At 42.0% G+C, this 12,989-nt stretch overlaps 1 protein-coding gene across 3 annotated transcripts in view; it reads right to left on the reverse strand.

The window, feature by feature from the left end:
- Nucleotides 1-2,314: 2,314 nt before the first annotated feature.
- NPAS2 (neuronal PAS domain protein 2) overlaps nt 2,315-12,989 on the reverse strand; it is a 66,818-nt gene continuing 56,143 nt past the window's right edge. The window contains exons 16-20 of one of the 3 annotated variants that reach the window (XM_035116141.3): nt 10,358-10,552; nt 9,409-9,596; nt 8,113-8,205; nt 6,972-7,149; nt 2,315-3,562 (exon numbers count right to left, since the gene is read on the reverse strand). In XM_035116141.3, the coding sequence (XP_034972032.3) occupies nt 3,497-3,562; nt 6,972-7,149; nt 8,113-8,205; nt 9,409-9,596; nt 10,358-10,552 (720 nt within the window). In that variant the 3' untranslated portion in view covers nt 2,315-3,496. Of the gene's footprint in view, nt 3,563-6,937; nt 7,150-8,112; nt 8,206-9,408; nt 9,597-10,357; nt 10,553-12,989 lie in introns of all 3 variants that reach the window. The other 2 variants (XM_035116142.3, XM_035116145.3) reach the window with 2 other exon arrangements.

The raw sequence follows: 12,989 nt of genomic DNA on the forward strand, positions 1-12,989 counted from the left end.
AGAGACGGCGAATGGAAATACGAGGAGAGCTTCCGGGTCAAGAATCACCAGTTGCTAAGCGGCGCTCCCAGGGGTGATAGCGGCGGGAGGTTGGGCCGTCCCTATGGCGGGCACGGAGGAGGAGGAGGAGCTGGTGACGCTTTAAGAAGTGGTTCCCCTCCCCGCCCGCGCACCTTTTCCTTAGAGGGTTGCAGGTGCTTAATGGAGACTTAATGGTTTGGTGGCGGTGGTGGTGATGCAACATCATAAAGGCATAAAGGATCTCTACTGCCTGTGATAAATGTGATTTTAAAAATCACGACGCTTTTTTTGTTTTGCGTGATTACCGTGGTTATCATGAACACCCCCAAATTGCTAACTAGGGCAGAGAGCGGCTCACGCAAACTTTGCAGTGTATGCAATTGCTGTCGGCCGCCGTTATTCCCACTATATTTCCCACTAATATTTTGGGGTGTGTGTTTTTTTTGTGGTGCAATCAGGTACCTATGGGAATCCCAGGGCAAGACATGAGCGGAACAGGCCCCCACTCCTGTTTTTTTTATAAAGCCCAATCACTGATATTCAGAGGCATCATCGTGATCAGCTTCATCCACGTGTCTAACCTTTAAAAGCTGCCCTAGTGGTTGTGCCGTGTGAAGAACCAAGTTTGGTCTGTCTTAAAATCATAGACACCGATTTTGGTATGACAGAGGATGGAAACACCTGCTTATCCTCTGTCTCCACACCAGTATCCCATCTCCCAGTCCACTTTCTTTTCAGACTCCTGTAACAGTGGTCAAGCAGCTTCCTTTCAATTGGATTGGCAGCCCAGTATATTACCAATCTCCTCTTTATTGAAGTCAGGACTGAATAATGGGACCTTGATTTCAGAAGTTATGCATCTGGGACTCCCCCACATGCTTGTCAGCTGTAGCCTGGGCTGAATTTGTTCCCTTTGAATTATGTCTGTGTATATGCTTCTAAATAAACCAGGGGTGGCTAAACCTGTAGTGCTCCAAATGTTGATGGACTCACAATTTGCATCTGCTCCAGTCAGCATTGTCAATAGCCAGGAATTGTGGGCGTTGTAGTCCAGCAAGATTTGGAAGACCACAGGTAATTAGCCATCCCAGTAGAGTCGACGGTAGTACCGGTAGGACCCAAGAGGCTTACTTTTTAAAGGTACACTTATTCCCCTCTCTAACCTAACACACAACTTGGGGATCTTTACTCTTATTAAGCATGTTTAGAGCTGCAGCCAGGATTTCTGGAAGCAAGAACAATAATCTTACATCAGACATTGGCTCTGACCTACAGCAGCTCAGTCCACAATAAATTTATTTGACTTTTATATGTTTTGAGACTTTGTTATCAAGGTTTCAACGTGTGATAACTGCTTTTCAGCCCTATAAAAAGTTTGCTTGAGGGGGAGCCAAATTCTAGATTAAAGGTGTAGGCATCAACTCTTCATCCTTTGCTGGGTACAATTGCTTGCTATTCCTACAGGATTGTTTAAAGCATGAATACAATTCTTGCCTCCCAGGTGTGTGCTTGCACTCATATCTTTCTCTCAAGGGACTGATAGAAACAGAAATGCACATCCAAATTGTGATGCTCCTCCAGATCCTATCAACCTCAGTGGTTTGACATGGCATGCACAATCTCTACATTGGGACCAATTGTGGCGCAAAACCTTTGTTGTGCGTTGCGTTAGGGCCGGTGAGTTTCTTACAACCTAGCTGGAAAGGCTGTGATCAGGCAAGGCAATTCAAAATTACCTATACTAAGCGGAAAAAACTGATTGCTCCACCAGCCCTAATAATGCATACACAAGTAAAAGTAACTAAACATAACTAATTTTTTACAGAATAGTGTTTTACTGCAGAATGCATTGCATGCAGCCTCGTGTACCATTTGCAGTAGCCAGAGGTGTAGTAAAATTCTCACTGCATGAGAAGAGGCTATGGACAAAAGTGGTATGTAAGTAAAAGTAAACAGGTAAAGGAACCCTGGATGGTTAAAAGTCCAGTCAAAGGCAACAATGGGGTGCGGCGCTCATCTCACTTCAGGCCTAGGGAGCTGGCGTTTGTCCACAGACAACTTTCCGGGTCATGTGGCCAGCATGACTAAACTGTTTCTGGCACAACGGAACACCATGACTAAAGCCACAGTGCACGGCAATGCCATTTACCTTCCCGCCACAGTGATACCTATTTACCTAATTGCACTGGTGTGCTTTCGAACTGCTAGGTTGACAAACTATTAACTCACAAAAAAAGCATGGAGGGGGAAAAGCTTTTCGCTTGTAAAATGAGCTGGTATTTCATAAACGAAATAATGTTCACATAATCCCATATAAGTTTATTTTATATAGAAATAGGTCAAGGTTGGGGTTTTGTTTTGTTTACAACAACTTTTTTATACGCTACTTATTGAATAATTACATAAAATCTTTTTTTTTTAGAAACATCAACATAAAGCATACAAAAGTGCAACGCTTTGGAGGAAAAGTCAAACCTAAACGTAATAATGAAAGATATGTAATATAGTTGCAGCATTTTTCCACTTAATGGGCTGTAACACAGTGCATATTCTTCAGGTGTTTGTTCTATGAACAGTTGTGAGGGGGCTGTTCAGTTAGTAGAAAAGATTCTCTTCAAAGTGTTTAAAGAGCATGACTAGTACATTGGAATAATAGCTGCATGATTGTGCTTCGGTTCACGGTTTACAATTGTAGTTCACTAAGTAAATAGGAAAATGTCCAGTGTAATTTCTTTGAAACATTAGAAATAGCAAGAGGGAGAGGTAACAAGTTTAATACTTTCAGGTTATGAGTCCAAGGTCTATAAACTGCAGGGTGCTTTTTATTTAAATAAAGGACAACATGTTCTCTCTCTCACTGGAAGTGCTTATCTGGCCACCAGAACAAACTTTTATTTACCGAAAGTGCTAGGTTATGCCTTTTGTGCAGTTGTGCAAAATAATAATAATATTAATAAAAATAATCTCTAATTCTCTCAATAGATTTTCTCTGAACCAGTGCTTTTCATATTCAAAAGATCAAAATAGTGAAGGCCAAGTAACTCGTATCCACTTTTTTTTTGGAATAGCCAGAATACTTTCTGGTCAAAATAGTCAGAAGAATCGTCTACCAACACATACCAGTTTGCACATGATGGTATGTATTAGTATTAATATACATAATGTAGTCACAAAATAGTGCAAACATCTGCAAAATAATTCCCGTTCCTTTCCTATTGCACTATCCACCAAGGTCTGTGCTTGGTAATCTCTTTACATCACAAAACTCTGAAATGAACACATATGCAAATGCTGGCTTCCCTCCTGCCCAGTCACCCACCATTCAATAAAGCTAAATGTGTACTGATTGTTACAGCAGATTCTACTGCAGATGTTGTTGCATGTTTGAGGATTCAGGCAAACCGACAGTCCTCCTGGCAGCAGGTTGTTGCTGCTGCTGCGACTGTGTATGATGGTACTCTACGCATTCTTCCTGTCAACGGTAGGAAGGCAAGAGCAAAGAATCTGCCTGCTCACTGTGCAAAGGGCCTGCAGACTCTACCTATATGTGAAACAAAATTGGATGCCGTCAAATAATGGTTTAGCAGATCAAAAACAGTAGTTCTGTTAATGATGGTGATGATAATATAATAATAATAATAATAATAATAATAATAATAATAATAATAATAATTTATTTGTACCCCACCCATCTGCTACTCTGGGCAGCTTCCAGGATATATAAAAACACAGTAAAACATTATACCTTAAAAATCTTCCCTATATAGGGCTGCCTTCAGATGTTTCCTAAATGCTTCATAATTACTTATCTCCTTAACATCCGGTGGGAGGGCATTCCAAAGGGTGGGCGCCACTACTGAGAAGTGCCCTCTGCTTATATGGAAAAACTTGCTATGGAACTGTTGCTGGTGGACTAGGATCAATAGTTTGCAGAACACTTAAAATGTGGTTAGCTAAGTCAATGAATGAAGCTTGGCACCATTTATGCCAAGGATTGCAAGGTTGGCAGCCCTTGTATATTTTTTTGGATTTTATATTGTTAGAAAAAAAACAATTCTTGGGAAATGGCAATGGTCAAGTGGTGTGTGTGTCAGTGAGTTAGTGAGAGAGAGAGAGAGAGGGGGGGGTAGGTAGGTGTAGGGGTGTGTGTGTGTGTGGACTCTGTGTGTGAGAAAGAGTGGATGTGATGGCCCCTTTGTTTTGTTTTTCCTGGTACTGCAGAATGCTCCCTGTTGTCATGAGCAACAGCACTCTTATGTACCGTATGTGGAACATCAGTATTGTGTGATTGTCAGGGATGATTCGGAGAAGCAATGTACAGAGGAGGCGGAACAGGGGCTCAGGGATGCTGCAGAGCCCCACAACCGCCCAGAGACAGGAAGAAGGGGCAGAGAGCAGCCAGGCGGAGCAGGGGCTCAGGGATGCTGGGGAGCCCTGCAACCAACCAGAGGCTCCGGAAAGAAGAAACAAAATTTAAAAAATCCTTCCAGTAGCACCTTAGAGACCCAACTAAGTTTGTCATTGGTATGAGCTTTCATGTGCTGGAAGGAATTTTTTTATTTTGTTTCGACTACGGCAGACCAACACGGCTACCTACCTGTATCTGGAAGGAAGCTCAGACTCAGGAAGGGAGGGGGCTTTCAAATTAGCACAGACAAGGAGGGAAATGAAGTGTAAGGATCAAAGACATCTTGTGTGATTCCCCCACCTACTTTGTGGGCATGGCAATCGTAGGAAGCCACGCCCCAAATCTGACTCAATGGGTTCAGACATGTAATTCTGAACTGTAGCTGTTTCTTGTATATATGTAATAAAGACTGTAAATACCAAGCTGACTGTGCCAGGGTGTTACTGCGAAGGGAAAGACCACCTTTACAGTGTGGAGGAAGGATGGGAAACAACAATGACTGTACTCTCTCTAGTTTTGCGCCATGCCATGCCATGCCTCCATGGCTGCCATGTTGTGTTATACTGCACTCCTATAGCAGTCATTGTGTGCCAGGTCCATAGCAGGCCCATATTTTTGAAGTGTGGCCACTGGTATGAAAAGGTTGGTGGCCCTTGATTTATGTGAACGAGAATTTTTTGATAAGCTCTAGTTGTCAGAAGTTTAGTCAATCACAAAATGCAAGTGGATTTTCCCTACTCATTTCGTCCAATAATTGGGCTTCTTTTTCTGTCCTCCATTGGCAATGCTCATTAATTCCACTTTCTCTTTCAATAGTTTCATCACAATCATGTTTGTCATGGGCACATATGAAAATACTTGCACCACAATCCTAAGTATGTTTATTCATAAATATGTCCCACTAAGTTCAATGGGGCTTAACTTAATTCATAGTAAAGAAATTTAGGACTGTCAACAACATTCTGTTGTGGGTATGTTTTGTATTCTATAGTGGGTATATTTGGGCCTGTGCAATTATTTATTTATTCATTCATTCATTCATTTATATCCCACCTTTCCCCTGGGAGGGACTCCATTTTATTTTATTGCCACAGTTCATGTTTACCATTTTAGTGGGAGGCATGATGACTGTTTGTTTTTTAAAAGGGAAGTTACTGGCTATAAAGCCAAAAGCAGTTAATGACAATACAATAATAATTCAGGGAGCTTTTGTGTTGCAAAAGGAAAAAAACAAAAGGAACAAGGAAATTAGCAGGATCCATAAAACAAAAGGAAATACACCAGACACTCACATTGTGCTGAAGTTAAGATTTTGAACCTGGTGTCCCAATGCGAAGTTTCCAGCATAATCAAATGTGTCTGCTCCAGATCACATATTGGCGTGCATAAAATGCGAGCAGATGTTTTCAATACACAGAAGCCACAATCTCCTGAAACCTAACTTCCTCAGTGATATTCCAAACGAGGAGCACACTCAACTGGGAATTGTACCCAGAGCAGAGGATATCATTGACTGGGAGTCTGAGTTCTGCCATCATATTTAAAAGGCACATAGAATTATATAGACTTTAGAGTCAGCTGAGCTTTGGACTTATGTTGGTAAGGAAACGGAATGGATAGAATATTCAGGTAGGATTTTAAGACATCCTTGGCAATTCTGGGCCTGAGTTTTAAGACATCCTTGGTATTCTGGGCCTGAGTTGGGAGTCACTAAGAGTTTTGTATAGTGATTATTGGTTATGAGACTCCATTTGTCAAGGTTCAGTGGTCTAGCATCTGCTTTGTGTGCAGATGATCCCCTGCCATCTGAAATCTTGGAGGGTCACAGAATATACGGAGCTAGATGGGCCAATATTCCCAACCTAAGGCAGCTAGCTTCCTGTGTTCCTATTCCTGCCTATGCTTACTTTATTTGGGAACATGAGACCTAACATTAGACTGAAACATAGACAACTATGGACTAATTTACAAAGGGTATTTAAAGAAATAAAGAAAACAAAATGGTTGATACTGTGGACTCTGTTCATATGATATTAGAACTGCACTACACCCCCAAAAATGTACGTCTAGAAGTGCTAGCTGTGGCTTGAGAACATTAATAAATCAGTTGGACATCTGATATAGAGAACTGAAGAAATATTTTTGTTGTTTATTTTGTTTTGTTGTTTGTTGTTTAGGAAAACCAGCAGGCATTTGGCATCCCTGGTATTCATTCATTCACAGCAGGCATGTCTCTATAACCTGTGATCTAGCAGCTGACCCAATAGAAACTTAAATGCTTAGCATTTTCATTGTGAGTTCTTGTATTATTATTTTTTAACATTCCTAATAAAAAAAGTTTTTGTAAACAACCATGTCATATTTCTTCTGCCATTCTTAAAATAATGTAAGGGTCTTTATTACTTTATGAATAGCTGCACAATTTAATTAAAAATATTTTTTAAAAAACCAAAAAACCCTGTATGCCGCCCCTTCAGCCGAAAAAAAAATACTTACAGGGCGGCTTACCCATTTAGGTACTGTCAGTTCTGTTGCAGCCCACCTGAAGGTAGCATTGCTGCTGTTGTTGCTGATGCATAGGTTGCAAAGTTGAAGCCTGAGATGGCTGTGCTGCAGAGAACCCAGGGTGCAATACTGCTTGTCCCATCAGCACTATAGCTGTACTGCTTCCAGAGGTTTGCTCTTCCAAACTTTGGAACGCTTGTAGGCTTTGAAAGTATCTATTCAAAGAAACAGTCCTAAGTTTTGCAGCCAAGAATTTGTGACTAAAACACTGATGTCATACTGAGATGTATTATGGACAACGGTTGGGAGAAATAGCAGGTTCTGATGCTGACTCAGCGACTATGCAGATATGCCGATTGTTGAAAGATGCATTGAAAAAGCCAAGCACATTCATTACTACACATACCAGTAACTCCTGGGAATATATATTGTGCATATCTAGTGGTATCATGGAAGTGGAGAAGGCTGACCTGGGGTGGGGCAGTGTGGGAGAAGGAAGAAGCTGATCAGAGGCTGATGCAACTTAGCATTTTTGTTTTAGCCAGGTGCTGCTATTGGGGTGACCCAGAAGGTTGATAATACATGTAGACATGTTTAGAAATTGTAGGTTTATGGGTTAAAAGTAAAGAAGCAGCCATAGGAGATAAATTAGAAATTTCTGACACAATATCAGCAAGATTATGTTTCAAGTAGCAGGCTCCAGAATTCCTTGATTGTAACACTTTCACCAGACCTGGTCCCTTTCATTCTCCAGTTGGTTATGACAGAACCCCACTACATGATGGCAGGGCATTATTCCAGCCAGAACTGGACCTCTCAGGTAGGCACTATTGCCATTCTAAGAGAACAAGGGTGCTGTTCATGGTGAGTTCTGGCACCTCTTTTTCTAGAAAAATAGCATTGCATGAATCATGAGAGAAACAATGTACTGGGGCAACTGGGGTCTGAAAAACTGTGCAATTGTGGGAGCCTGGCAGTGGGGCAGAAAAGATATGGTAGGACAACATCTGGATTTTCAAAATATGGAGCTGCCTTTATTGCATCTCTGACATAGATTGCTTAACCCAAGTACTACCTCTGGATGAGTTGCTGTTCTACCACCTCCATCTAAGTGGCATTTCTCAGTATAGTTTCAAACCTTTCCTTCCTACCCCTGCCCCCAGTAACATGCTACATACTTAGCTTCGTGTCCAGTCACATCATCATCTGTTGTCTGCCTCGCATGGCAGGAACCAGGCATCATTGGCTGAATAGGCTGACTGAGTAACAGTCTAGGAAACAGGAAATTAAATAATGTCAGTGAAGAATGACACTAACCTGCAGATACTGAAAGGGTCAGAAGGATTTTTTCCATGTGAGGTAATTGCATGCTCAGAAGCCAATACAGTGGTACCTCGGGTTACAGATGCTTCAGGTTACAGACGCTTCAGGTTACAGACTCCACTAACCCAAAAATAGTACCTCGGGTTAAGAACTTTACTTCAGGATGAGAAGAGAAATCGCATGGTGGCAGCAGGAGGCCCCATTAGCTAAAGTGGTACCTCAGGTTAAGAACAGTTTCAGGTTAAGAACGGACCTCCAGAACGAATTACGTTCTTAACCCGAGGTATCACTGTAAAGTTAAATCTGCAGTAGGCTCAGGGATAGAGTGTAATTAGTTGTAGTAAAAAAAAGGGTAGCAGCTCAGGATTTATTATCAAATGTGACCATTCTTATACAAGGAGTTTAATTCTTCTTAGAAGTGGATCTACATACTGTGGTTGGCAAACAAAGATCGCTGAAATTCCCTGTAGCAGATTATCTGCCACAGCACTTGACTGTAACGTTTTCATGCTCTCAACCTGTGATGCGGTGGATGTTCCTGCCTCAAGTAACAGCCATCTTCTATGAAAATCCTGCATTCTGATGATATCTAGTGAGCATTGGGCTATTAGATTTTAAAGTTGGCTATTAGAGCTTCCATTCCGTTTGTTAGTCCAGAACAGAAAGTAGGCTTCACATACTTTCTTCTGCTCCAGGTGGTTTGAAACTGCAGCTAACTTTGTGTGGAGGTGTAAGGTCCCAGCCCCCCACCCCCACCCCAATTTACATTATGTTTCCTACATGGACATGTTTTCTATTTCAAGCTACTTATTGTTCCTTGTATTTTCTTTTCAGTCACCAGTTTAAAATGTTTTTCAAAACAGAACAGAGAAGTAAACAATATCTTTTCTTTCTCTTTTAAAGGCAAATACATAGCGCTAACATCATTTAGAGAAAACAACAACAACCCACAAGTCTGTTTGATCCATACCTATTCTGAAACTGTTTTTAATATTGAATTTTACATTTCTGTAACCCAACCCTGGAACCTTGTGGTAAAGGGTGAGTATGAAATTGAATAAATAATAATAGCACATAGTGCCATTGTAAAAAATAGTATTTAACTCTTCAACGTTTTTTTTTAAAAAAGCAGGTTACTACAATTATTTTACCTCAGTTGTTGATCATTACTGAAATCTGGAGTGCTCTGCTGGTGGCTGTTATCCTGTAGAATGGCATCAGGTGGAGCTCTGCTCAAAGACTGTGAGAGCACAGAGGCATTGCTAAACTGCGAGGTTAAGCTTCTGGAAGATTGACAGCTATCCTGCATTCCTTGCGAGGCTCTTGCTGATTTCTGATCCTAGAACAGTTAAAAATAACAGCACCCACAGAAACAATAACCAAAAGCTTTGGGTATATTGTAAAAACACATAGAATTAAGTTGTGGATATTTTTTTGCTAAATCACCAGATCCAAATTTAGTTCACTCCATCCTCTCATAAAGTCTAATTATGTAAAGTGCAGCAATGACCGATTAGTAGGGAAATAAATTCATATTCAGTGGTACCTCGACTTACGAACGACTCGACAACCTAATTTTTCAACTTACGAATGGGGCAAATGACCGCACGCTTATGAATTTCTCGACATCCGAACGGAAACCGCGGCAGCTTCGACTTATGAATTTTTCCGTTTCCAATGCATTCCTATGGGAAATCGCATTTCCAATGGCGCTTTGCGGCTTATGAATTTTTCGACCTACAAGGGTGCCTTCGCAACAGATTAAATTCGTAAGTCGAGGCACCACTGTTCGTTGAATGCAGGTCTGGTAATTTACCCTTTTTTTAAAAAAATTTTTTTTTACAAGAATGGTGATTATGGATAGCTGCAACAAACACACAGATTCACACAAAGCTTACTGGAAAGAGCGAAAGGGCAGGCAATATTGCCGTAATACCTAAAGGCAAACAAGAACTACAAGAAATGCTGGAATAACTAAATGAAGAATCAAAAAAGGCAGGACTGAAGATGAACCTAAGTCTTAAAGTAATGTTTAAAGAAGAGAACATTTTTTCCACACAACAAATCGCTGTACTGTAAGACTATTGCAGGTCTGCTTACCTGGTTTGATAACACATTTTCTTCTCCTAACATTTGATGGTCTGTTGCTTGAGGAGCCGCAATCTGCCCTTGGAGAAGAGGCCTTGGAGGCCTCAGCACAACTTGCTGCTGAGAATCAACAACTGGCTTCCCCTGAGGTTCTGGCTGCTGCATGCCGCTGAAATTCAGAGATGCTGTTGGCTGCTGTAAAAACATCTGGAAGAGAAAGGTGGTTCCTTTTTCTATTTCCTTGTTAGGAAAATCAATGGACGAAATACATTCACAGTTCCAATTTCAAGTTGTCATATCTTAACGCTTATAAATGTGTATTATTAGGGAGCTCAACTTGATCCAGGCCTCAGTTGCTGAAAATGCTTTTAATGCCAGGAGACTGTGTGAAGTTGCTTGTGAGTACACAGAGAGTCCGTTTCCCACACAATTGCATACGCACAGCCACCTTTCACACATCTGGGGCTGTCAGAGAAGTTTCTACAGGGAATGCCGCATGTCACCTCTTTCCAAATCAAGCATTGGATAAGAATTGCTCAAATATTATGAGTGCAATGCACCTTAAACCAGCTGTGGAAGGACTGGTACTGTTTAGAAAATCAAATCCACTATTCAGGAACAGAATACATTCGGCATCCTATTCACTCAGAAACCTCTGGCATACATGTCTAATTCTTGCAAATATTTGAAGGTCAAACTAGATGTTACATTACAAGTGAACACTTGGTTTATGGGGAATAAGCTTTCGGGGGGAGCAAATAAGAGCAGAGAAGTGATGGCTGCTGGTGGTAAACTCTTACCTGTCCCCCGTTTTTCTGCTTCAAATTGTTTTCTTCTACTTCCCTCTCCATGGGATTCCAGATGGGAAAATGTGTGTGCGACCCCAAAGGGGAGAGAAGTAGTTATCAGGAAAGGGGGTTAAGCACACACACTTTTCTGCTGACATTATCCCCATCTCACCCCAAGCTAGAAAAAGCTTCCACTGGAATTCTAGAAAATGTGTGTTCCTGTCCAATAAGTAGTTTGATTGTAATGTACAGCCTCCAACAACCATATCCTTATACTTTTTTTCTGAAAAGACAACTTCCTTTTGCCGGCTTTGAAAACAACTGGAACCAACTGGTGCTTGGAGGTAAGATTCAAATTCTATTGTGTGAGCTAGAAAGTCCCTCACCTTACCTGGCCATCCCCTGGCAACACCCTCCCAGGCAGGATTGTCCGCTAGGCTGGGGTAGGTGGAGACCCCTGGCATCCTACCCAGGAAGGTGGTGCCAGCCCCGAACTACCAGAGAGTCACACTATGGGATCAGGGTGCTGCACGCGACTACGCAAAGGTCGCCCCACGTTTGATGTGTGGAGCAGTCATTGCCGGCTTTGAAAACAGGATGCATTGTGACTCCTTCCAGAAAAAAAAAACTTCAAGATAATAGAACAAGAAAAATATAAAGCATGAGGCTTCAACTTAAGGAATTCTAGCTATCTACCAAAACAAAAATGTTGAAAAACAAACAGAAATACAGAAGATGAGAAGCCATAGAAATGAAGCATGAGAGAGAGAGAACATGTGTGTGCAAAGATCCTAATACTAAGTGTGAGATTGTTGCCTCAGTACATATCAGTAGGCAAACTAAGGCCCAGGGGCCGGATCCGGCCCAATCGCCTTCTAAATCCGGCCCGGGAATCAGCATGTTTTTACATGAGTAGAATGTGTCCTTTTATTTAAAATGCATCTCTGGGTTATTTGTGGGGCCTGCCTGGTGTTTTTACATGAGTAGAATGTTTGTTTTTATTTAAAATGCATCTCTGGGTTATTTGTGGGGCATAGCAATTCATTCACCTTTTCTCTCCAAAATATAACCCCCCCCACAAGGTCTGAGGGACAGTGGACCGGCCCCCTGCTGAAAACGTTTGCTGACCCCTGCTGATGATCCCATGAGCTACGAACGTAATGTAAGTACAGTGGAACCTCGGTTTTTGAGCGTCTTGGAAGTTGAACGTTTTGGCTTTCAAATGCTGAAAACCCGGAAGTACTGTATATTCCTGCGTATAAGACTACTTTTTAACCCAGGAAAATCTTCTCAAAAGTCGGGGGTCGTCTTATACGTCGGGTTGTATTTCTTATATGGTGAGTGTGAGGGACAGGGGATATCGCGAAGTCCCTCCCCTCCTGAGTTCAAGCCAATCACCGAGCACAGGGGAAAGCAGAGAGAGTTCCGATTCCAGTAGGGAAGCAGGAAGTCGGGTCCGAGGCTCAGGCAAGGTAGAGGAGCCAGGGTCCCAGGCGGGACAGGAAGGGGCGAATAAGGGAGGGAGACCCATCCCCCCAACGCCAGAACTACGCAGAAAGAGGAGGGGAAAGAGGATGGGTCTGCCAAAGCTTTTGTGTTGGAGAAAGACGCGCCAAAAGCCATTAGGAGGTTCTGAAACCGACTGATCACATCACTCCGTGTAAATAGCAATGACTTTAGCACTGTAAATACGCAGCACCAATAAAAGAATAAAATGCAGAGCTGCGTAGCGTCGTTACTCTGAAGTAGTCCACTCCGGCCACTGTGACAGCAACCTCCTAATCCTTTTTGGGCTACTTTGGAGTTGCCGGGATGAGCGTGTCAGAGGCGGAGAAATGGCGGCAGATCGCGGAGCA

Source organism: Zootoca vivipara, chromosome 4 (assembly GCF_965207765.1).
Source record: "Zootoca vivipara chromosome 4, rZooViv2.hap1.1, whole genome shotgun sequence".
NCBI lineage: Eukaryota > Metazoa > Chordata > Lepidosauria > Squamata > Lacertidae > Zootoca > Zootoca vivipara.